General features: G+C 42.0%; 1 protein-coding gene across 1 annotated transcript in view; it reads right to left on the minus strand.

The window, feature by feature from the left end:
- Positions 1-333: 333 nt before the first annotated feature.
- Positions 334-26,351, minus strand: part of LOC124685883 (peroxisomal fatty acid beta-oxidation multifunctional protein MFP2-like) — a 28,117-nt gene continuing 2,099 nt past the window's right edge. The window contains exons 2-18 of the mRNA XM_047219911.1: positions 23,572-23,633; positions 21,239-21,314; positions 21,088-21,144; positions 20,926-20,993; positions 20,760-20,841; positions 4,184-4,239; positions 3,770-4,072; positions 3,585-3,671; positions 3,339-3,513; positions 3,128-3,249; positions 2,880-3,043; positions 2,559-2,813; positions 2,336-2,457; positions 2,104-2,225; positions 906-1,054; positions 659-797; positions 334-369 (exon numbers count right to left, since the gene is read on the minus strand). Of these exons, the coding sequence (XP_047075867.1) occupies positions 334-369; positions 659-797; positions 906-1,054; positions 2,104-2,225; positions 2,336-2,457; positions 2,559-2,813; positions 2,880-3,043; positions 3,128-3,249; positions 3,339-3,513; positions 3,585-3,671; positions 3,770-4,072; positions 4,184-4,239; positions 20,760-20,841; positions 20,926-20,993; positions 21,088-21,144; positions 21,239-21,314; positions 23,572-23,633 (2,075 nt within the window). The remainder of the gene's footprint in view (positions 370-658; positions 798-905; positions 1,055-2,103; positions 2,226-2,335; positions 2,458-2,558; positions 2,814-2,879; positions 3,044-3,127; positions 3,250-3,338; positions 3,514-3,584; positions 3,672-3,769; positions 4,073-4,183; positions 4,240-20,759; positions 20,842-20,925; positions 20,994-21,087; positions 21,145-21,238; positions 21,315-23,571; positions 23,634-26,351) is intronic.

Below are 26,351 nucleotides of genomic sequence, written 5' to 3' on the forward strand. Positions count from 1 at the left end.
CACGCCCTCGGTGTTTACTGATGATATTGTACGTCTGTTCTTACTGAAGACAACATATCAAAAGCAATGGTTTGACAGCTTCCGCTCCAAGCATGAATTGGATAATATTAGTGCACGTAATCATCCCTTCGCGTAGCAACTCTTCTTCACATTAGTACAACGGAACGATGAAAACTGTCGGAACTCAAAACCATCATAATGTTCTCAACCATTTTGAGTCACCGTACAAAATACATAAAAGTCCTAAAGGTTGCTATTGCTACTCTTTTTTTATAATTGCTCCTTACTTGTAACACAATTCCCCTGTGCTCAAAGAAATATCCCGTTCATCATCTATAGCCGAGCCTTGACTTGATCTGCTGCTGCACTCTGCAAATGCATATTTATTTTCACTTGTATGTTATATCATTTATGCAATATTGGGTTACATGTTTGAATTATGGATGAAACAAATAAAAACTACTAAAAAAGTGACCACGAATAGAAACTAATACTCCATCCGATTCATATTACTTCACTAGTATGGATGTGCCTAGAACTAAAATATGTCTAGATACATCTATATTAGTGGCAACTAATATGGATCGGAGAGGGAGTATATGTTAAATAGGTGACTAAATAGGCGGTAAAATTTCAGCTGTAACACTGGCATGCTCACCAGTTGAATTCCTTTTGCTGCTCTTTCAGCAAGGTAGGAGCAAGGCCTGAAAAAGTCACAGTAGCGATTCGCCCACTCCTCTAATTTGTCGTGGATGTACTTTGCACCCATGGAATCTCCCCATAACATGACGCCTCCCCTGGTTGAACAAATTAATAGGTAAGTAGTTGTTAGCAAATATCTGAAAATGGACCTCTAAGGTTTTCCGTGAGAGGATAATTATACTACCAAATCTCCAAAAACAGACCTATAAGGTGGGAATCCTGTGCCGAAGATTGAGGCGATGTCAAGATCAGAAGCTTTGGCTGCAATGCCCTCATCAAGGACACGGCATGCTTCATTTACCACTGGGAATAACACCATCTCAACTAAATCCTTCTCGCTTAGGTCCATCAACTGATGCATTTGTAGAAACATTTAGCACTTGAGCCAACTCATCCGTTTGGTAAGAAACACAACATTTACTGGTACAAGAATCTAGTCAATGTATTATAGATTTTTTTTACCATCATAACCATCTATTTTTAATCTAAAACAAGCGCTACAGTTTGTAGTAGCATACGTATGTGGAAGCATAAAAGTTCATCTCATACAGGAAGTTGTAATATGTAGCTGAAAATTTTGTTTTGCATCCAAAAACATCATTATGTTTCAAATGTAAACAATGGCATACACATAAAAAAAATCATAATACAGCTAAAATCCTAAGAACAGACTATAACAACAAAACGAAAAATATCTGGTGAAGATCTCCTTGAAACGATGCATAGAAGATTCAAAACAAATGGGAAATGACATATCAAGGAAGTAGTTTTATTTCCCTTAGACACGATCACATTTAGTTGATATGATAACGAGAGAGAAATCAATGAGTAGAGAAAAATAGTATTATAGAACAAGTTTACTATTTATCCTGAATTTGTTTTTTCTTATCTTCCAAATGCACTTGATTTTAAACTTCACATTCTATATTTTTATAGAATATTACCACATTTACATCATATAATTGATGCACTAGCCTACTCAACCAAAAGTTCAAATTGATGGAAAGCTTTATGTAATGTATTCATTTGAACACTCTCCCACATGTGTAGGTATTTTATTCCTTAACATGGGTTTGATGTAATCCATAGAATTTTATTTTAATACTGCGTGAGCAGGTACTTGGACTTGAAACTTCTTAGCTCTCATACTATACAGAATTGATGCAGTAGCTAACTCAACCAAAGGTTCAAACAAATGAAAAGGGCTATCCAATATTTTTAGTTTAACATACACATCATGTTTATTTAGGAGTTTTGTAATATTGTCCCATAGGTAAATGTACCAACCGTGAACCGTAAGGCACAGCTATTCCATTGCAAAACATGGTATATGGAGACGACGAGGCTTTCTCTAAGGAAATACAGAACATATAAGTAGAACACAAAGAGATGGATCCAAACCTCAGGGTATAGTGTGACTCCTGTCATGCTCCTAGCTTTCTGAATGTATTTCATAATTTCAGGATCAGGAGTTCCCTTCCTCTTGGCCTCATAGTTGTAAAACCCCTTGCCAGTGGCTTCACCTAAATGAATGGTAGGTCATGGTTGCATATTTCAAAAACCAGCACAAACATGTGTGATATGTGAAAGAACATATAGGCAAAATCTAGTTGTGTTGTTTGATTAATCCTACCTTCCCTGTTGTCCTCCATCATCAGATGAATTAGCACAGAGTTGTAGGCCCTCTCTGGGAAGTTCTCAAGGTACTGCTTCATAGTGGCCACAAAAACACAAAAACCAACACCATCAGCATCCCTGCATATACATACATGAAAGATGGCTAAGGAACCATAGAACGAAACAACAAAATTGTTGCATGAACCTATGTATTTTTTAAAAAAAATCATGAATCTAACCTGAATGGGCCCATCGACATTCCAAAGTTTGTACATGCACGGTCAATCTTATAGACATCCATGCCACAATCAACAAGCAAGAGTGCTGACTGAGTGTAATTTAAGAATACCCTGTTAACCGTGGAACTGCTACAATTTCTGACCACTATGGGTGTCTTCTTGATTCTCTTCCCGACATCCAGCAAGTCAACAATAACTTGCGCTGAGGTTTGCTGGGTACGAATTATTTCCAGAAGTGGTATTGTGTGCGCTGGACTGTACAATGCAATAAGTTACTGGATGCTCAATGATAACTAATTTGCATCACAATACTTGCGTTACCTAAAGAAGTGTGCACCGACAATATGGTTTTGGGACTTTGTTTTCTCTCCGATGAGATTGAGATCAATTGTGGATGTGTTAGTTGCAAGGATGCAATGGGAAGGGCAATACTTCTCCAAGTCAACGAATATTTGTTGCTTCATTTTCTTATTCTCAATAACAGCCTGCAATTTCAACTTTGTGAGCAAGCATAAATGTGCCTAGGAATCTTGTGTAATTCTGGCCCACCAGTACGGAAAGAGGCTTGCCTCTATAACTAAATCCACATCTTTGAACTTTTCATAACCAAGGGTACCAGTCACAAGAGCGAGAGCCTTCTCATATCTCTCCTTGGTCATTTTCCCTTTTCTAACACGACTTTGCAAATTGTCTGGTGAAACAAACAAGTACGATGGTTTGGTTAAACAAAACATATACAATTGGTAGACAAGATATAGTTAGTAGTAAGCATGTTTCTACCTTTTATCCTGTCAATGCCAACATTAAGAAGTTCCTCACTTACTTCTTTAAGTAGCACAGGATAGTTACTTAGTATCATTGTGGTTGCAATTCCAGAACCCATAAGTCCACCACCTACAATGGCGACTCTCGCTACTTTTCTAGGCATCAACCCCAAGTTCGTAGTACCAGGAACCTGTTGCAATTTTTTCGGAGGAATAAGACATGAGATGATTCCATATAGTAAGAAAACTTTATCTCATATACCTTTGATGTTGCCCGTTGAGAGAAGAATACATGAAGTAAGCTTCTGCATGTATCCGAGAAAAGAAGGCTCTGGAAAGCAGTTGCTTCCTGCATTTGCATTAAGTAAATAAAAAGTTTTGTAAAATATGTTTACAAAAGGAAAATAAGAGAAGGGTAAAGGTAACAAAATACATAGCATCATGTACCTTCCAGAGCCCAGCTCGAGGCCCTGAAACTATTCCTTCTTCAATGACATCAATACAAACAAGTGGGTGCTTCAGATTGGGAGCCCGCTTTCTAGCTTGAGCCCTTGCAAACCCAAGAATCTCCCTAGCCTCGCCAACGGGTACTAGTTTGTCGGTCTTGTAAAGGCTTCTGTTCCATGGCCTTTTAAGTTCACAGATATCCAATGCACAACGACGAGCAGCATTCACCAGATCATTAGGAGAAACTATGGAATCAATAAGACCCAGTTGGAGTGCCTCTTCACCCTTTATGAGCTTGGATAGCTGGTAAAAATAGTTATGAAATCAACTGAAGCAGATAGATGAAACAACGGAAGTCGTACAAAAGGATAACAAGAGGCTCTAGCAGTAAGAAAAAAAAGTCACGTCACTTACTAAAATCATTTCAAGTGACTTTGTGAGTCCAACAAGACGTGGGAGTCGTTGTGTTCCTATAGAATATGCATAGGGTCAACCACATTGAAAATACGAAAGCCATACTGAGCTGTACCATCTTCATATTGAAAGTAAGAAGTATATAGCAGCAGGGGGAAGTTCATATCCTTTATATCCAGAACCAAAAACGATAAAAAGAAGATAAATATATACATAAACATGACACAAAGTTCATTAAACATGGCGACGGATATAAATTCAATCAGACACCATTGATGTGGTATAGATTCTTCATTAGGGCATGTACAATGACGCGGCGTCAGCCTTCTCTTAGAGCTGCCACGTAAGATTTTTGCTGAGTTGGAGAAGAGAGAATAGAGAAAGAAAATGCTATCTTCTCTTAGCTAAGTTATGATTTCTTAGAAAATAAGAGAAGGCGAGTTTCACCATTTCACATTTCTTCCCTTATTAACTTGATTTTTTTTTACCAAAATTTACTTAATTTTCATTAATCATAAGAGATGGCAATAAAAGATAATGCATTGTACATGTTATACCTATTTTCTTCTCTAGATGATGTAGAGGCTATGGAAGCACGTGCCTTCTGTACTATTGTATATGTCCTTCTGGTTACATCTTTAAAAAGTTCTAATCTAAATTGGTACATTTCCAATAAAACATTGGCATATTTCTATTATATTGATAAGGATTAACCATTACCGAAAACAGCCCGTACTTACTTGCAAAAAGGGGAAAAATAACCTACCACAAGTGTAGTGCTTGTATCATCTAATATACCATTGACCAACGAACGTCCAAGGTTAAGTACTATTCCTACTACTCTATATATCTTAAAATAGGATGCCTATAATATTTAGATAAAATTAAACTTGTCAACAAAGTTTGATCAACTATATAGGAAAAAAGTGTCAACATTTATACTTCTGAATTAATATTTTTAGAATTATTATGAAATAAATTTTCATAGTGTGCATTTAAAATTTTAGATGTTGCTATTTTTTGTATATTGTTGCTCAAACTTCAAAAAGTTTGACTTTAATGAAAAAAATTATAGGCAGCCCAACTTGGGAAGGAGGGAGTACGTCCGTATTATATTATAAGGTTAGAGAGTTCTGAAAAATTGTTAGACACTATGAGACCCTTCCCATTTGTTGTTTTAATTCTCGCAAGTAACTAATACATATTTCTCTTTCTTTCAATCTCTCAATGCATGTTCTCTCTCTCAACATATGTACTATTTCCCTCTCTCTGTTCTCATGTTGTCCTATGCATGCGAAAACTATAGGTGCATCCATTAATTAATTATAGGGTGTAATTAGGCTTCTTGATCCAAGTGAATTGTTCCTCTAGCCTTATAATCCCATAAAAAGCATCTCCCCATTTTTAGATTGTTAAGGATTATAAGGACTCTCTTATATATAATTCCTCCTTTCCAAAATAGGATGCCTATAATATTTTGATCAAATCAAACTTATCAAACTTTGACCAACTACAAAAAAAAAGTGTCAACAAATCAATTTCAAATCAATTTTTTTAGAACCGTCATGAAATATATTTTCATAATATGGGCATTTAAAATTTTAGATGTAGGTACTTTTTTGTATGTAGTTGCTCAAAAATTTTAAAGTTTGACTTTGACCAAAAAATTATAGGTATCCTAATTTGGGAAGAGGGAAGTATTGTCTTAATTTCTATACTCTCTCTAGTGTACAGATCCTGCGCGTGTTTTTATGTTATCGATTTGGTAAACAAAAAAATCAGGGTTGGGGGGATCCCTACCATTTGGTACATTCCATAGAAAGTAGCCTCACGATCCCATCTTATTACAAACAGATTGGAGACATTACACGGGCTACAAGGGAGTAGAGAACAAAAAAATACTGAAAAAAACTAGGAACTATGGAACACGAAAAGGAAGGGAGAAGTTGGCAACCAAGGCCAACCGAACCCCCTGGGAGGCTAGCATCTCCATCGGTGTAGTGGCACCGAGGATACTATGGTCCACCTGTTGATGGCTCCGTGCGACGGCCCATGTGCAAGTCACAATGGATTTCTCCCTTCATGAAGTCCTTCGTCTTCGTGAGGAGTCCACACCAGCCTCCAAAAGCTGCCGTGTAGGACCCCCCTACAAGACGTACCGCATGAAGATGACGACAAGGATGATGACGGAATCCATGACACACGTCGTGGTGGGAGATGACCACTCCCTCCATGCTGGTAGATAAGGAAGAGCCTAACACACCCCTGTGTAAAGAGATGAGGCTGTTGCTCCTTCGCGAAAGGTTCGTCGTGGATGGTGCTGTTCCAAAGAGGGTGTCCAATTGGTCCACAACCACTTCCATAGACCGGTGCCATGTCCAGGGCATTGAACAAGTCCATCTCTGTAGTAGGGGATAGTTGTGTCTCTCCTTCCGCACGTTTGTGATAACCCCTCCCCAATGTTTCTGTGGGTAGGAGGACCAGTGCCTCTATAAAAGGAGGGGCAGTTGCCTCATAAAAGGAATCCCTTTTTTGGACCTTCGATCAGATATAATTTTCACCTCCTAGCTAGAGCTCTCCAGATCTAGCCGCAACTTCTTCAAGCTGCAACCATGTAAAACACTCTTGGTGCTTCACGAGCTATCAATATCAAAGAAGGCATGACGTAGGGTTGTTACCTCTCCACGAGGGCCATGAACCTGGGTAACTCTGTGTCTCTCTCTGTTGTGTCGCCTTTTCTACTCTCCTACGTCGCCATGGCTTTGGGATCTTGGAGTGGTGCTCTTGGCCCTTGTGTTCAATAACCTTAAGGGTGCTACCGAGGTACCCGTGTTCCTCTCGAGACACGAATCTCCAACAGTTGCGCGCTAGGTAGGGGGCTAAAGCTCGTTTCAGGTTCACCATCGACATGACCGACACCCGGAGTCAGCGCTCACAACGTCGCAACACCAACAGGGTTCAATCCGCGCCTGATGGGAACCGTGCGCCTCCATACGGCAGCGCCAAGAACGACTCTGCTTCCTGTTGGATATGTGCCCTAGAGGCAAATAAATAAAGATGTTTTTATATAATCATATATGTGTTTGTTCATAATAAGTTTTATACCATGCTATAACTATATTAAGTGGAAACATAAATACACGTGCGGCATGTAAACAAAACCTTGTCCCTAGTAAAATAGTCTATTGATTAATAAGATGATCAAGATTTCTAGAGCATGGACAACAACGTCATTAATAATGGAGTCATGTTGTATAGCGTGATGGGCACACACCCATAAGGTATTGCAGTGTGATCAAGTCACAAAATTTAGCATTGTGATACCGACATGAAATGTTGTAACCTAATCCTTAGACTGTGAAACCATATCTAATCACTGTCACCGATGGCTGCTTTAACATCATCAACCATTACATCATAACAAGGTAGTCATAAAGGTGCTGCTCAGGTATTCCAATGGGATGGGTTGGGGCGTATCTGTCAATAGAGGGATTTGTACATCCTGTGATGGATAGATACCGAAGGGACCACTAGGTGATATTATATCAACAATTCTTGAAAGCATGTTACTAGGTAGGATATGTTATCAAAATAACGAGTTGAATATGTTTGTCAGTAACGAGATCAAACTAGGTAAGCCATATACCGAAGATCAAGTCTCGAGCAAACTAGGTATCGTGTAATAAAGGGAATGGGACTCGACGTTGAGGTTCAAACAATATACATAAATCCATGCTTCTGTAGGGACCATTATGGTTTTCTAGAACCCCCTGATAGTCATTGATCGTAGAATCGTCTCGATCATGTCTATGCATTCCCGAACCTGTAGGGTGTCACACTTAAGGGTATACGATGATTTGAGTTATATCCGGGATCGATAGAGAAAAGAGAGCAAGCACTGGAATCGTTCCGGGGAAGCATCGAAATAAGTTTCGGAGTTAACGAATTGTTCAGAGACTTAATAATTTGTTTTATTATTTAATTATATGAATTAAATAATAAAATATAAAGAAAAAGGGAAGTACCCCGAATTAGGCCACCATAGGGCATCCCAATAAGGGGGCCCGGCCGGGCCACCAAAGGGGAAGGGAGGCTGGCGGCCCAAGAGGGCCGAACACGCCAACCCTAAACCTAGGGGGCCGGCGGCAGAAAGGAGGGGGTGCGACGGCTGCCTTAGGTGGCCCCACCTCATCCTCCCTATCCCCCTATATAAAGAGCCCCCTTGGGGCTCTTCCCTCATTCAATTCATTGGCCTTTGCCTTCTCTCTCCCTCCCTCCCCATGTGTGAGTTCCCAAAGTTAGGAACGTGCATTTGGGATCTCTCTAAACCATACGCATGCCATCGTGCTGCTGGGACATCGATTAAGATCTACTACTTATGTTGCTTCGCTGGACCGGGGCCCAGAGGACGTCTATAAACAATACATGTGTAGAACTGCGGAGGCACGACACTTGGAGCGCTTCATCGTTGGACTTCTTCACGGCCTTGAGTTCGGCATCGATGTACAACTTCATCAACGACATTCATTGTGAACGTTAAACTTTTAAGTCTTCAATGGTATGAACACCGAATCCCTCCATTACTTTGCATCTCCATAGAATAGATGCTAGCTATGTTATTCTGTCGTAGGAATTTTTTCTGCAACAGAACCCTACAATGGTATCAGAGTGATCTATGCATAGATGTACTTGGCCAGGACACATAGCGATATGTGGGCATCGATTCTCTAACTGTTACCCTCTCACATGTTCTTGCTCATTACTGCGGCATTGTATGATGAAGCGGCCCCGACCAACCTCACGCGTACACTGATGTGAAACTGATTCTGCACTTGACATATGGCTTGTACCATATACATGGCTAGGGGGTGTCCATCTCTCTTACTTTAGTGGTGTGGCATTTACATACAGAGGCCCTTGAACAAGGGACTAAGAGCGACAAATAGTTAATCAATGTTGTGGTTCTGAAGTTCGTAGGTTATGAGCGTTTCTTCCGTGACAGCCCTAACAGCCACATAAAATACGCAAAGATAAAAGTAGAGACGTCTAACTTTGTTTTGAAGAGGGCACATGATATGAATATGGTATGGTCGAGATAAGTTTATGAATTGTTTGATGACTACCTGCGAGGAGGCATCGTGGACCCTTGGCACCATTCGAGAGCGCACAGTGGAGATCAAGGCGTGACGACGACTATACCATGTCACCATTTAATTTCATGTGATGTTATTATTGTTTTTTTATTACGATGCATGTATTATATATTCAACGATAGCATTGTAAGATGATACCTCCATGAAATACCAACATTAGTGTTCTCCCTTTCTCAAGGAATTTTCCTATGTTCATAATATATGAGTTCATATATTATGAAATTACCAATCTCAAAGCAGTATGATAACATGGGTGCACTCGAGATGATCACCGATCTCAAAGCTGCATTTGCACCACAAGCTAGAGCTGAGAGGTATGAAGCTTCCGAGCTATTCTTATCTACAAACATGGAAGAGCACATCAGTGTGAGCGAGCATGTGGTCAAGATTTATGTCTACGTTCAGCCCCTAAATGCTTTGGAATGCCCAATTCCGAACGAACATGCAACTGATAGGGTGCTCCAATCGTTGCCCCTAGCTTTAAAGGATTCGCCCTGGACTACAACATGCAAGGGATGACTATGACCCTTTTTAAGTTGTTCTCAATGCCCAAGATTGATGAAAAAGAGATCAAGAAGGAGCACAATGTGCTGATGGTCAACAAGACCCTTAGCCACAAGAAGTCTAGCAAGAAGGGCAAGGGCAAGAATGGGAAACCTAAGAAGAATGGAAATATGTTGCAACCACTCCTAGAGCTCCCAAGCCTGGACCTAAGCCGGGCTTCGAGTGCTTCTACTACAAAGGGGGTGGTCACTAGAAACGCAATCGCCCCAAGTACCTAAAATACAAGAAGGACGGCAATATCGCTGGAAAGGACAAAGGTATATCCGATATACATTTTTATTGATGTTTAAATCACAAGTGCCAGAGTAATATCTGGGTATTTGATGCCGGATCTGTTGCTCGCATTTGTAACTCTCGGCAAGAGTTGTGGAATAAGCGACGCTTGGCGAAGGACGAAGTGATGTTGCGCGTTGGCAACGGTCACAAATTGGGTATGGAGGCTGTCGGCACTCTTCATACTATTCTACCTTCAGATTGATATTAGTTTTGAATAAGTGTTTTTTGTACCCGTGTTGAGTATGAACATCATTAGTGGATCTTGCTTAATGCAAGATAGATATTGATTCAAGTCCGAGACAATTGGTTGTTCCATTTTATGAATGAGATGTTTTATGTTCATGCACCGGAGCACAATGGTTTTTTCATTCTGAATTTTGATTGTAATAATTCGCATATTCATAGTATATATGTCAATAGGTGCAAATATAGTGATGATAACTCCATGTACTTATGGTATTGCCGTCCTAGTCATATTGGTTTAAACCGCATGAAGAAACTCCATTCCGATGGGCTTTTGGAATCATTAGATTTTGAATTTCTTGAAAGATACGAACCATGCTCATGGGAAAAATGACTAGGAAACCGTTCAACGGTATAGTAGAACGAGCGAATGACTTGTCGGGAATCATACATACCGATGTATGTGGACCATTGAGCGTGTCGGCACACAATGGTTATTGTTACTTCGTGACATTCACTAGAGACTTAAGTAGATATGGGTATATCTATTTAATGAAGCACAGTCGAAAACCTTTCATAAGTTCAAGGAATTTCAGAGTGAAGTCGAGAACCAACTCAACGAGAAAATCAAGCACCTTCAATCTGATCGAGGAGGCGAGTATTTGAGTTCTGAGTTTAACACACATCTCAAGGCTTGTGGCATTGTACCACAACTTACATCAGCTGGAACACCACACAGAAATGGTGTGTCCGAACGATGTAACCGTGCTCTATTAGATAGCGTACAATCTAGATGTCCTTACCGAGTTGCCATTATATTTTTGGGATCATGCGTCGGATACATCCGCATTCCTTCAAAATAGGGCTCCATCCAGATCCGTGGAGATAACGCCGTATGAATTATGGCATGGTAAGAATCCAAACTTGTCATTCTTGAAATTCTGGGGTTGTGAAGCTTATGTCAAAAAGCTACAGCCTAACAAACTTGAACCAAAAGCGGAAAAGTGAATATTTGTAGGGTATCCAAGGGAAATCGTTGGGTACACCTTCTACAACAAAACCTAAGGCAAATTGTTTGTCGCAAAAAATGGTACCTTTCTCGAGAAGGAGTTTCTCGCTAAAGGTGTTAGTTGAAGAAAAGTAGAGCTTGATGAAATTATTGATCCCTCTCTCCAAATATCGAGTAGTGCAACGGAACATGTTCCGGAGCTATCCTCTTCAGTGGAAGCGGAACAAAATGATACTAATCATAATGAGCAAAATGATACTAATCGTAATGATAATGATCATGATGATGAAGACCATGACTTTCATCATGAAAAGCAATTACTGAACCACGCAGGTATACAAGAACAAGCAATACCCCTAAGTGGTATGGTGATCTCGTTAAGACCGTCAAGTTAGTTGAATATGATGAGCCTGCAAACTACAAAGAAGCAATGGGAGGACCCGAGTCCAAGAAATGGCTTGCAGCCATGAAATCAGAGATAGGATCCATGCACAACAACAAAGAATGGAGTTTGGTTGATATTGCCGATGGACGCAAGGCTGTTGAGAATAAATAGATTTTTAATAAAAAGACGTATGGTTACGAAAATGACACTGTCTATAAAGCTCGACTAGTCGCAAAAGAGTTTCGACAAATTCAAGGAATTAACTACGACGAGACTTTCTCTCCCGTAGCGATGCTTAAGTCTATATGGATTTTGCTAGAAGTTGATGCCTAGTTTGATTATGAAATATCGCATATGTATGTCAAAATTGTGTTCCTTAATGGAAATATTGAGAAAGAGTCGTACATGGTACAACCCGAAGGATTTGTAAATCCTGAGGATGCTGGAAAAGTATGCAAACTTCAGCGTTCAATCTACGGACTGAAGCAAGCATCTCGGAGCTGGAATCTTTGATTTGATGAAGTAATCAAAGAGTTTGATTTGTTCAAAACTTCGAAGAATCCTGCATATACAAAAAAATGAGTGGGAGCTCTCTTGCATTCCTAGTGCTCTATGTGGTTGACATACTGCTTATTGGAATGATGTGAATCTATTGAAAGGTGTGAAGGAGTATTTGAACAAATTTTCCATGAAAGACATGGGTGAAGCTACTTACATTTTAGGCATCAAGATCTATAGAGATAGATCCAGATTACATAGAAAAGATTTTGAAAAGGTTCAATATGGATCAGGCTAAGAAAGGTTTTTGCCTGTGATAAAAGGTACAAAGTTGAATGTGACTCGGAATCCAGCAACATATAACAAGAGATAAAGAGAGATAGAATGTTTACCATTCCCTATGCTTCAACCATAGATTCTATCATGTATACCATGATGTGCACTCACCCTGACGTTGCCCTAGCAGTTAGTATGACTAATCGTTTCCAGAGTAATTCTGGAATGGAACACTAATAGTTGTGAAGAATATCCTAAAGTACTTAAAAAGGACTAAGGATATGTCTTTTGTCTTTGGAGGACTCGAACCACTATAACTAGTCCACAGATCTCGGCTTCAATGGCATTCTCCACTACTTACTTCACCATGGATCTAAATACATGTCCCACGATGGCAACAAACTACATAACTTCGCATCGCTGCCTCTAAAACCAAACGGTCAGAAAAAAAACATGGATGCGCATGACCGAATCCCATCCGATCCGGCAATCTCCAGCCATGAGTCGTCCAGTGGAATTCGCCGGTGGAGCCTTCCGCAACACGACACTTCGTTCAGATCAATGTATACACGTATCAAGCAGATCTTCGTCTTGGCTTGAGAGAGACCCTAGGACCGCCTCCTTTATTGAAAATCGAGCTAGTAGGCCCCATGCCACCCGCCGGCAACCTACAGGATCCGCTGCTCGCAGGTGAAATAACGAGACAAGCAAAGACGATGCCTTCGACAAGGTAACAACGCCAAACGACAGCGTCATCGTCCGTCAAGACCGAAGTCTGGGTGCAGTTTTCTCCGGCTGCCACATCACCCCAAACTCGTCGGCGAGACCACCCAGTCTACCACCTCTGGCGGAGAAGGAGGCCACCACCACCATGCCGGAGACCGTTGCCACTGGCGTCCTCGTATCGCGAGCATAGCCCAAGAGAACCTGTGCGAGCGGCGTCGAGGGACACGAAACAACAAGCAGCATTCCCGCAGCCCGCTGGACCACCAGCACCGCCCGTTGTCGAGTTCCTTCGACCGCCGCTAGCCACAACACCACCATTGACATCAGCCAGGTGCAGGCACTGCCGACAGCACGAGATTGTGCCCCCGCGTCAAGCTCCGTCGAGGTAACCGCCGCCGCCACACCACCAGAGCTTTGCCCGGTGATGTCTACGGGAGCTTCTATTCTTGTAGACAGTGTTGGGCCTCCAAGAGCAGAGGTTTGTAGAACAGCAGCAAGTTTCCCTTAAGTGGATACCCAAGGTTTATCGAACTCAGGGAGGAAGAGGTCAAAGATATCCCTCTCATGCAACCCCGCAACCACAAAGTAAGAAGTCTCTTGTGTCCCCAACACACCTAATAGGTGCACTAGTTCGGCGAAGAGATAGTGAAATACAGGTGGTATAAATAAGTATGAGCAGTAGCAACGGTGCCGTAAAAGTGCTTGGCGTGTAGTTGATGGTGGTGGTATTGCAGCAATAGAGTAACGCAATAGAAACAAGAAACAAGCAGTAGTAACGCAGTAGTAGTAACGCAGCAGTAGTAAACAAGCAGTAGTAACTCAGCAGTATTTAGGAACAAGGCCTAGGGAATAGACTTTCACTAGTGGACACTCTCAACATTGATCACATAACAGAACAAAATAATGCATACTCTACACTTTTGTTGGATGATGAACACATTGCGTAGGATTACACGAACCCTCAATGCCGGAGTTAACAAGCTCCACAATAATGCTCATGTTTAAGTAACCTTTAGTGTAAGATAGATCAACAGACTAAACCAAGTACTAGCATAGCATGCACACTGTCACCTTCATGCATATGTAGGAGGAATAGATCACATCAATATTATCATAGCAATAGTTAACTTCGCAATCTACAAGAGATCATGATCATAGCATAAACCAAGTACTAACACGGTGCACACACCGTCACCTTTGCACACATGCAGGAGGAATAAACTACTTTAATAACAAATCACTAGAGTAGCACATAGATAGTAGTGATACAAACATGCTGCAATCATAAAGAGATATAAATAAGCACCTCACTATGCCATTCAATGAGTAAGTATTCTGTGAAATATGGCCTAAGAGACCCACACGGTGCACACACTCGTCACCTTTACACACGTGGGACGAGGAGTCTCCGGAGATCACATAAGTAAAACTCACTTGACTAGCATAATGACATCTAGATTACAAGCATCATCATATGAATCTCAATCATGTAAGGCAGCTCATGAGATTATTGTATTGAACTACATAGGAGAGAGATGAACCACATAGCTACCGGTACAGCCCCGAGCCTCGATGGAGAACTACTCCTCCTCATGGGAGCAAGCAGCGGTGATGAAGATGGCGGTGGAGATGGCAGCGGTGTCGATGGAGAAGCCTTCCGGGGCACTTCCCCGCTCCGGCAGGGTGCCGGAACAGCAGATCCTGTCCCCCGCATCTTGGCTTCGCGATGGCGGCGGCTCCGGCAGGTTTCGTGGGTTTCGTCAATTGGTATCGGGTTTTCCGATCCAGGGGCTTTTTATAGGCGGAGAGGCGGCGCAGGAAGGTCGAAGGGGGTCCACACCCTAGGGGCGCCCCCCTTGGCCGCGCCGGGTAGGGTTTGGTGGCCCCGCCTCCCTTCTCCGGCGGTTCTCGTGTGTTCCGGATGCTTCCGGTAAAATAGGAACCCGGGCGTTGATTTCGTCCGATTCCGAGAATATTTCGTTACTAGGATTTCGAAACCAAAAACAGCAGAAAACGTGAACCGGCACTTCGGCATCTTGTTAATAGGTTAGTTCCGTAAAATGCACGAATATGACATAAAGTGTGCATATAACATGTAGATAACATCAATAATGTGGCATGGAACACAAGAAATTATCGATACGTTGGAGACGTATCAGCATCCCCAAGCTTAGTTCTGCTCGTCCCGAGCAGGTAAAACGATAACAAAGATAATTTATGGAGTGACATGCCATCATAAACTTGATCATACTATTTGTAAAGCATATGTAGAGAATGCAGCGATCAAAACAATGTGTATGACATGAGTAAACAAGTGAATCATAAAGCAAAGACTTTTCATGAATAGCACTTCAAGACAAGCATCAATAAGTCTTGCATAAGAGTTAACTCATAAAGCAATAATTCAAAGTAAAGGTATTGAAGCAACACAAAAGAAGATTAAGTTTCAAGTGGTTGCTTTCAACTTGTAACATGTATATCTCATGGATATTGTCAACATAGAGTAATATAATAAGTGCAATAAGCAAGTATGTAGGAATCAATGCACAGTTCACACAAGTGTTTGCTTCTTGAGGTGGAGAGAAATAGGTGAACCGACTCAACACCGAAAGTAAAAGAATGGTCCTCATAGAGGAAAAGCATCGATTGCTATATTTGTGCTAGAGCTTTGATTTTGAAAACATAAAGAGAGCATAAAAGTAAAGTTTTGAGAGGTGTTTGTTGTTGTCAACGAATGGTAGCGGGTACTCTAACCCCCTTGCCGTACAAACCTTCAAAGAGCGGCTCCCATTTTATTTTATTTTTGGATGGCACTCCTTCCAACCTTTCTTTCACAAACCATGGCTAACCGAATCCTCGAGTGCCTGCCAACAATCTCATACCATGAAGGAGTGCCTTTTTATTTTAGTTTTATTATGATGACACTCCTCCCAACCTTTGCTTACACAAGCCATGGCTAACCGAATCCTTCGGGTGCCGTCCAACAATCACATACCATGGAGGAGTGTCTATTTTTGGTTAATTAATTTGGGACTCGGGAATCCCATTGCCAGCTCTTTTTGCAAAATTATTGGATAAGCGGATGAAGCCACTAGTCCATTGGTGAAAGTTGCCCAACAAGATTGAAAGATAAACACCACATACTTCCTCATGAGCTATAAAACATTGACACAAATAAGAGGTAATAAATTTTGAATTGTTTAAAGGTAGCACTCAAGCAATTTACTTTGGAATGGCGGAGAAATACCATGTAGTATGTAGGTATGGTGGACACAAATGGCATAGTGTTGGCTCAAGTATTTGGATGCATGAGAAGTATTCCCTCTCGATACAAGGTTTAGGCTAGCAAGGTTGTTTGAGGCAAACACAAGGGTGAACTAGTACAGCAAAACTCACATAAAAGACATATTACAAGTATTATAAGACTATACATCGTCTTCCTTGTTGTTCAAACACCTTACTAGAAATTATCTAGACCTTAGAGAGACCAATTATGCAAACCAAATTTTAGCATGCTCTCTGTATTTCTTCATTAATGGGTGCAAAGCATATGATGCAAGAGCTTAAACATGAGCACAACAATTGCCAAGTATCACATTACCCAAGACATTTATAGCAATTACTACATGTATCATTTTCCAATTCCAACCATATAACAATTTAACGAAGAGGAAACTTCGTCATGAATATTATGAGCTAAGAACACATGTGTTCATTCGAACCAGCGGAGCATGTCTCTCTCCCACACAAGCATGATGTAATCCAATTTATTCAAACACAAACAAAAACAAAAGCAAACAAACAGACGCTCCAAGAAAAAGCACATAAGATGTGGCCGAATAAAAATATAGTTTCAGGGGAGGAACCTCGATAATGTTGTCGATGAAGAAGGGGATGCCTTGGGCATCCCCAAGCTTAGATGCTTGAGTCTTCTTGATATATGCAGGGGTGAACCACCGGGTGCATCCCCAAGCTTAGAGCTTTCACTCTCCTTGATCGTAGTATATCATCCTCCTCTCTTGACCCTTGAAAACTTCCTCCACACCAAACTCGAAACAACTCATTAGAGGATTAGTGGACAATAAAAATTAACATGTTCAGAGGTGACACAATCATTCTTAACACTTCTGGACATTGCATAAAGCTACTGGACATTAATGGATCAAAGAAATTCATCCAACATAGCAAAAGAGGCAATGCGAAATAAAAGGCAGAATCTGTCAAAACAGAACAGTCCGTAAAGATGGATTTTATTAGGCCACCAGACTTGCTCAAATGAAAATGCTCAAATTGAATGAAAGTTGCGTACATATCTGAGGATCACTCACGTAAATTGGCATAATTTTCTGAGTTACCTACAGAGAATTTTACCCAGATTCTTGACAGCAAAGAAATCTGTTTCTGCGCAGTAATCCAAATCTAGTACTTACTTTACTATCAAAGACTTTACTTGGCACAAAAAAACACAAAACTAAGATAAGGAGAGGTTGCTACAGTAGTAAACAACTTCCAAGACACAAATATAAAACAAAGTACTGTAGCAAAATAACACATGGGTTATCTCCCAAGAAGTTCTTTCTTTTTAGCCATTAAGATGGGCTCAGCAGTTTTAATGATGCACTCGTAAGAAATAGTATTTGAAGCAAAAGAGAGCATCAAGAGGCAAATTCAAAACACATTTAAGTCTAACATGCTTCCTATGCATAGGAATCTTGTAAATAAACAAGTTCATGAAGAGCAAAGTAACAAGCATAGGAAGATAAAACAAGTGTAGCTTCAAAAATTTCAGCACATAGAGAGGTGTTTTAGTAACATGAAAATTTCTACAACCATATTTTACTCTCTCATAATAACTTTCAGTAGCAACATGAGCAAACTCAACAATATAACTATCACATAAAGCATTCTTATCATGAGTCTCATGCATAAAATTATTACTCTCCACATAAGCATAATCAATTTTATTAGTTGTAGTGGGAGCAAATTCAACAAAGTAGCTATCATTATTATTCTCATCAAGTGTAGGAGGCATAGTATAATCACAACAAAATTTACTCTCCATAGTAGGTGGCACAAAAAGACCACTATCATTATAATCATAAATAGGAGGCAAAGTATCATCAAAGAAAATTTTCTCCTCAATGCTTGGGGGACTAAAAATATCATGAAAACCAGCTTCCCCAAGCTTAGAACTTTCTATATTATTGTCAACAATGGTGTTCAAAGCGTTCATACTAATATTACTACCAGCATGCAAAGAAGATTTCATAGGTTTTTTAATTTTCGCATCAAACAATCCATGTTTTAAATCAGGAAATAGAATAAGAAGCTCACTCTTGTACATTATGCCAAACTAGTGTAAACAAGAAACAACAAGATGCAATTGCAGGATCTAAAGGAAATAGCTTTGAGCACACACACAACGGCGCCAGAAAAATACTTTACCTGAGACCGTAGTATGAGAGCCTTTTACCTTTCCTCCCCGAGCAACGGCGCCGTAAAAGTGCTTGATGTCTACGGGAGCTTCTATTCTTGTAGACAGTGTTGGGCCTCCAAGAGCGAGAGGTTTGTAGAACAGCAGCAAGTTTCCCTTAAGTGGATACCCAAGGTTTATCGAACTCGGGGAGGAAGAGGTCAAAGATATCCCTCTCATGCAACCCCGCAACCACAAAGCAAGAAGTCTCTTGTGTCCCCAACACACCTAATAGGTGCACTAGTTCGGCGAAGAGATAGTGAAATACAGGTGGTATAAATAAGTATGAGCAGTAGCAACGGTGCCGGAAAAGTGCTTGGCGTGTAGTTGATGGTGGTGGTATTGCAGCAGTAGTAACGCAAGTAAAACAAGTAAACAAGCAGTAGTAACGCAGTAGTAGTAACGCAGCAGTAGTAAACAAGTAGTAGTAACTCAGCAGTATTTAGGAACAAGGCCTAGGGAATAGACTTTCACTAGTGGACACTCTCAACATTGATCACATAACAGAACAGATAAATGCATACTCTACACTTTTGTTGGATGATGAACACATTGCGTAGGATTACACGAACCCTCAATGCCGGAGTTAACAAGCTCCACAATAATGCTCATGTTTAAGTAACCTTTAGTGTAAGATAGATCAACGAGACTAAACCAAGTACTAGCATAGCATGCACACTGTCACCTTCATGCATATGTAGGAGGAATAGATCACATCAATATTATCATAGCAATAGTTAACTTCGCAATCTACAAGAGATCATGATCATAGCATAAACCAAGTACTAACACGGTGCACGCACTGTCACCTTTGCACACATGCAGGAGGAATAAACTACTTTAATAACAAATCACTAGAGTAGCACATAGATAGTAGTGATACAAACATGCTGCAATCATAAAGAGATATAAATAAGCACCTCACTATGCCATTCAATGATTAAGTATTCTGTGAAATATGGCCTAAGAGACCCACACGGTGCACACACTGTCACCTTTACACACGTGGGACGAGGAGTCTCCGGAGATCACATAAGTAAAACTCACTTGACTAGCATAATGACATCTAGATTACAAGCATCATCATATGAATCTCAATCATGTAAGGCAGCTCATGAGATTATTGTATTGAACTACATAGGAGAGAGATGAACCACATAGCTACCGGTACAGCCCCGAGCCTCGATGGAGAACTACTCCCTCCTCATGGGAGCAGCAGCGGTGATGAAGATGGCGGTGGAGATGGCAGCGGTGTCGATGGAGAAGCCTTCCGGGGGCACTTCCCCGCTCCGGCAGGGTGCCGGAACAGAGATCCTGTCCCCAGATCTTGGCTTCGCGATGGCGGCGGCTCTGGCAGGTTTCTCTGGGTTTCGTCAATTGGTATCGGGTTTTCTGATCCAGGGGCTTCTTATAGGCGGAGAGGCGGCGCAGGAAGGTCGAAGGGGGGTCCACACCCTAGGGGGGCGCGCCCCCCCTTGGCCGCGCCGGGGTAGGGTTTGGTGGCCCTGCCTCCCTTCTATGGCGGTTCTCGTGTGTTCTGGATGCTTCCGGGTAAAATAAGAACCTGGGCGTTGATTTCGTCCGATTCCGAGAATATTTCGTTACTAGGATTTCTGAAACCAAAAACAGCAGAAAACAGGAACTGGCACTTCGGCATCTTGTTAATAGGTTAGTTCCGGAAAATGCACGAATATGACATAAAGTGTGCATATAACATGTAGATAACATCAATAATGTGGCATGGAACACAAGAAATTATCGATACGTTGGAGACGTATCACCCGGCGACACCAATGGCGGCGGCGGGAGGGGAGGTGGAGGAAGGGGAAGATGGTGACCGCCCGGGTGCAGGAGGTTAGGTGCGGGAGGTTGCGGTAGATAGAGACAAGACAGCCTAGCTAATGATTCTTTATATTAAGTAAAACATAAATTGTAAACTGCAATATTGGTCTGTAAACATATTCAGAATGGATGTACCAAAGTACCATAGAAGCTAAATTGAGATGATTGAAAGAGAAAAGAGATAAGTTTACCTCCAAAACATGGAATGATTCCAAGCGGAAGTTCCGGAAGACCAAATTGAGCATTGGGGGTTGAAATGCGCGCATGGCATGCCTGCCAGAACATGCAGAAACTTTCTTAAAGGTAACACATTTGAAGTTAAATGATGTGGGCATGGCATAAGGCAGACAAAAGTACCATGGCAACCTCCAGTCCTCCACCAAGAGCAAGACCATCAACTGCAGCTACCGAAGGCTTTGTTGCTCCTGTTTAAAACAGTAAATACGGACAAATACACAACAAAAATTAGTTAATTGAATAGAAATAATGATTATAAGAGGAAGTCAACAAATCACATACCTTCCATAAAATCAGTGAAAAACTCTATCGATATGTAACCAACCTTTGGCTGCTGTACTGTTATGAATATATGAACATAATTAATGATGAGATTTGTAGAACGGAGGACACAACACTCAACATGTACTATAACGAGATGAGCATTACGCACATTTTCCACTCTGAATAGCACAAAATGAAGCAATGTCGAATCCTCCAGAAAATGTCCCTCTATTCCCTGTAAAATACTCAATGTATATGTTTCAATGAATAGAATCTTATCAACAGAATATAGAATCTTATCAACAGAATATCACCATAGACAGAAGGTGGTCGAACCAGCAGCTCCAACACTGCCATGGAAAATATATATTGCATGTAATAATAAATTAATAATGAACGAGTAGGAGCACCTGTAATCTTCTATCTCTAAATAGGAGACCCCCACTACCCTATTTTCCTGCAATTTCCTTGAGCCACGTCACCAGGTTTTAGCTACTTCAGGAGAAAGTTAAAATGTGCTATGTATTTGTTTATTTTCCCAGTCTAACGTATCAGTTTCTCTTCCTGTAGTAGCGCGGCTTCTCGGTTCTCCTCCCGTCTGTAACCGATGCAGTTAATGTTGCCCACTGACTGTAAGCCTATTTTCTCTTTATTAGCACCCTCCAATGTCCTCCGCTCATTCGGGATTCTCCAAAAAGAGTCGCCTCCATCTCACCCACTCTGCCTCCACCTTTCCTCGGCATTTGATTTATCCATGCACGGTTGCCGGTTAGGCGGCTAATACCATCCGTGTGCACAAAATCATCCAAACGCGACCATCGCGAGCTCTGTGCTGCAGGACATAGGCATCGGCAAATCGGCAATAATCCTTGCAATTGTTGATTCCTCAATCGAGGTGTACGCCCTGTGAAGTGGATTTGAGCAATGACTCTGTTGCTTCGGTCCCCATATTGCATAGACTATTTGAAGGCTCACGGCAGTAGCTCTGCTCCTGTACAGGTGATCTTGCATCTGCGATTTTTTTGTTAGAATCAAATTGATTCTTGAGGGTTTGTATGCTTTGATTGTCCTCCGGTGAGACTCATAGTTCAATCTGGATACATTGCAGGAGTTGTGCTGCCTCTCAACTTTATTGCTTCAATTCTGCTAATACACTTTTGTCATGGATATTGCTGGCCAACACCATTGATCCATAATCAACTGCTTTTTAGTCCTTCCTACCTTCAATGGCGCTTCCTCTCCCTGATCCGGGGCACCCCGACGTTTAGATTTATAAATCAGATTCGAAAGCTAATGTTCAATGATCTTCCTTTGTGAGAGTGAAAGAGATGTGCATATATCAATTGCCGGTAAGACATTCTAAGGTGCCTTCTTTAACTTCAATCTTCCTTCTACAACTGCATATCCACATCTAATCCCTGCTCTTGGCATGACCATCGGGTACTAGCTTGCCACAACCAGTGTTGGTGAAGCACGCGATGAATATCACTTCCCTTGTGCATCTGAACTTTTAATTTGTTCAATCTGTTTGCAGTGCTTTGTTATGCCAGCTCACCTGTTATCCTGTTTTTTGTGGGTGCGGTTCCATGGCAAAAATTCCCAATCTTCACAAGGTAATTCAAAATTCATATCAACATGTTTTAATTTTATTCTGCCAATTTATCGAACATAAAAAACAAATAAAGGTAATACATGTATTTGTGTACTCCGCTGTAGGAGAGGACACCGGTATAGGTTAACTGGGTCGGACAAAGATGAGCTTGCTAGAATATAGGTTGATGTGGTAGGCAGTTGCCGGGGATGTCCCCCATTTGGACACAAAAAAAATAGCGCGTATGCACATCTTCACCTTCTTTGTTGGTAAAAATAATATGCTTATCCTGCCAATGATTTTACTATTTTCCTTTCTACTCTCTTATGTTCCTATTTGGTGTTAATCTCTGCTCTGTAAGTACTCAATTTCTTCATCTTCCATCTTTACTCGCAGGCTTATTATACTGCAGTCCAACAACTTTCGTTGTTAACTTAGCACAAGAGGCATGGATGGATCGCTCATAACACTCAATCATAATTGTGAGAATATGGTGAGATGGTACACTCCGTCTTGATTGGCAATTAGAATTTACTGTACTTTTGAACATTTTTTAATACATATAACATTTTCATACTATCATTGTTCATAGATCTCACACTTTCTACAATGTATTTTCATATGTATTTCCATCTATATATACTGATGTCTTTTGTCGCAAATTCAAGCAATCGGAGTGAAGATTCCATCAATAATAGGCTGGCTGATGATCGGGATCTCATTATTTCATCTAACGTATACCGTTATGAATTCGTATAATCATGTTTGGTGCCATTTTTACAACACCTATCACATGACATGTTCATTTCAGCTTAAGGAAACAGTTTGGAAAAAGTAGTATATTTACATGGAAACTCAAACATATTAACTAAAAAATTCCGCAGCAACGCGCGGGGCTTTCATCTAGTAACAATAGCTTTGACATCCTTTCTCCGAAGAGCTTCTTCATAGCTTTTCCTGAAGCCCAGCAAGACTAGAATGCAACAAGTGATGGTGAGAACCATAGATGGCACGCGAGTTTTCAATAATGGTTTATATGTAGTATTTTAGAGGCATATTGGAGCATGTAGTTTTTTTCTGAAAGGAGGCAAGACTCGCCATTTTATTAATCGAGAAGAATAGGTGGCCGATTTATTAACGAAAAACCGGCAAAAAAACCGGTACAAACACCCCGATCATCATGGAACACGACCGTCGCAAGGGACCACACATCCACCCGGCAACCCACCGAAGCTGCACAAACACCACCGAAGCGAAGATCGTCGTCGAGGTTGCTCACCAACGTCATCGTCATCGCTCTGCAACGACTCCGACTTTCCCGAAGAAGCGGCCACCAGAGAAGACCTCGCCGAAGCAGCACCACGAGGCTCAAGCCGGCCTATTCCAAACAGGTGGCTCCTCGTGTAGGGTAAAGCAGCTCCGACTCGGATGATGAGCTCCCGAGAGGGGATGCGGGAGACTCGCACCGAATAGAAGACTCGAAGAACATGGCAGCTTCGACTCCACAACAACAGAAGACTAACATGAGGAAAACTCGGACGCGTCGGGCTTGAAGCCGACTAACCAGGTCTTGTCGTGACCAAATCATCACTCTTCAATGCCATCGTTGCCACACATAAGCCTCCACACGGAACTCCTGCATCGCCGGTTGGACACAAACATGATGTTGTGTGCGTCCAACCAATAGGAAGTGCGTATGTGATCGAGGTCTTCTGGGCAACGCCCCAGAGGAGGTAAGCGACGTGAGATGACGCCCGTCGCCCGATCCAGATGGGTCAAAGCTTTCACCCGAAGAGCCTGATTCGAGCTTGGAGGTCGAGAAAACTCCACGACGGTGCCTCCAACGAGGAGAACAATGCCCGCTGGCGCAGTCACCGTCTGCCGACCATAGCTGCGCAGACTTTCGCCCGGAGCTTCAAGGCCACCATCCCCGCGTAACCGGTCGAATCCAGCCTGTAGCTCCACTGGCCAGTACACAACTGCAACCGCGAGCGCGCCATCGCATAGCAGAGCCCCCACATACCTCGTCGATGGTGAATTTGACATGCCAGATCCTACCAGATCTGGCTCCCACCTCCAGGGCGCAGTCGAGGAATCCAACAGCAGCCAGCAGGCCGCTAGCCCGCACAAGGAGCCACATAGAAGGAGGGGGCGTCACCCCACCAAAACGCGACGAGTTGAAGCCACATGAGTAGCCAAGCCGACGCTGGCAAACCGGTGCAGAGAGGAGCCGGAGCTCCATCACCGGAAAAGTAGCATAGGGATCCGCGGAATAGGGGGCCTCCAGACCGCTGGGAGCCCCTGCACCGGCCGCTGTCGCAGGGGACCAAGCGTCCCCCACCAAATTAGGTGGGCCCCCGAGAGCAGAGTGGCCACATGGGAGAGGCCCCACCACCATCGTCCTCCACGTGGTCTTAGCTAGTGTATCAATTTAATAGGTCTTTCATTTGTCTAGCATAGATCGTGAGACGGAGTGCTAAAATGCCAACACTAGGGATCAGCCGGTTGTAGCTACAACTGTTTATGGTACAAAAAATTCCGTAATGGTACATTCCCGAATATAACATTTTTTCTATGTGTGTAACATTTCAAAAAATGATACATCATTTTGTAACATTTTCATGCATTTCCCAACTCATCTAACATTATAGGAACACGCATGTAGCACTAGTGCAAATTCTCTATCATATACATAAAAATCATTCTACCATTTTGCTCATACTTACACGGCAAAAAAAACATACACACACGTAGAAAATTGTAATATCATATGTAACAGTGACAAAAATCACAGAAAGTTGGCCTTCCCAATGACAACGAAGGCACCACCATGACCGGATTCGAGCTTGCCGACGACAAATTCGCCACGCCGGAGATCTATCTGAGACAGATCGAGTGAATCCCCAACCTATGGCATTCACGCTATCTATGCCTAGCGTCCATGGAGTTCCCCGACCTTCGATGGGCACACGTGCGGGGTGAAACGGCTCGGTTGCAGGCTCCGGGAGGCGGCTTCCATGGATCTACTCCCCTTGCCCCTCCCCCCATCTTCCCTGACTCCATTCAGAAGAAGAGCCCGAGATGCGAGCCCACGGAGGGGCAGCTTGCTGGTCTTGAAGCGAGCATTGGGGAGGAGGCATACCCTGCTAGGAGCGAGCATGGGGTAGGAGCAGTGGTGCTCGCGGATTGGAGCGGTATCCTCTAGGCGCAAGCAACGGTGTAGGAGCAGCGGCCTGCTTGGGGCGAGCAACACAAAGAAGATAGAGCTACCGGATGTAGCTACAGCCAGCAGTATTAAAGAATTTTCCTAAAATATATAGCCTAATTTCTTTCCATTCAATTCGGATTTTAAAAAAGAATTAGCTACTTTGTTATAATTTAATAGTTCTTCCCACTAGTAGAAACCGGGGCATTAGCACCGGTTTGTAAATCCCATTTGCACTGGTTGCTCAACCGATGCAAAGGAACCGGGACTAAAGCATCCCCCTTTAGCACCGGTTGTGCTGCTTCCCCCCTTTAGCACCGGTTGTGCTGTGAACCGGTGCTAAAGGGTTCCACCTAACCCGGGTCATGTGCTTGCGTCTGGAGGACCCTTTAGCACCAGTTTAAGCCACGAAATGGTGCTAAAGGTCCGGTAGAATTTCCGCTAGAAATTTTGAAAAAAATTTGCACAAAATTTGAATTTATTTTT

This window comes from Lolium rigidum, chromosome 2, assembly GCF_022539505.1.
Source record: "Lolium rigidum isolate FL_2022 chromosome 2, APGP_CSIRO_Lrig_0.1, whole genome shotgun sequence".
Lineage (NCBI taxonomy): Eukaryota > Viridiplantae > Streptophyta > Magnoliopsida > Poales > Poaceae > Lolium > Lolium rigidum.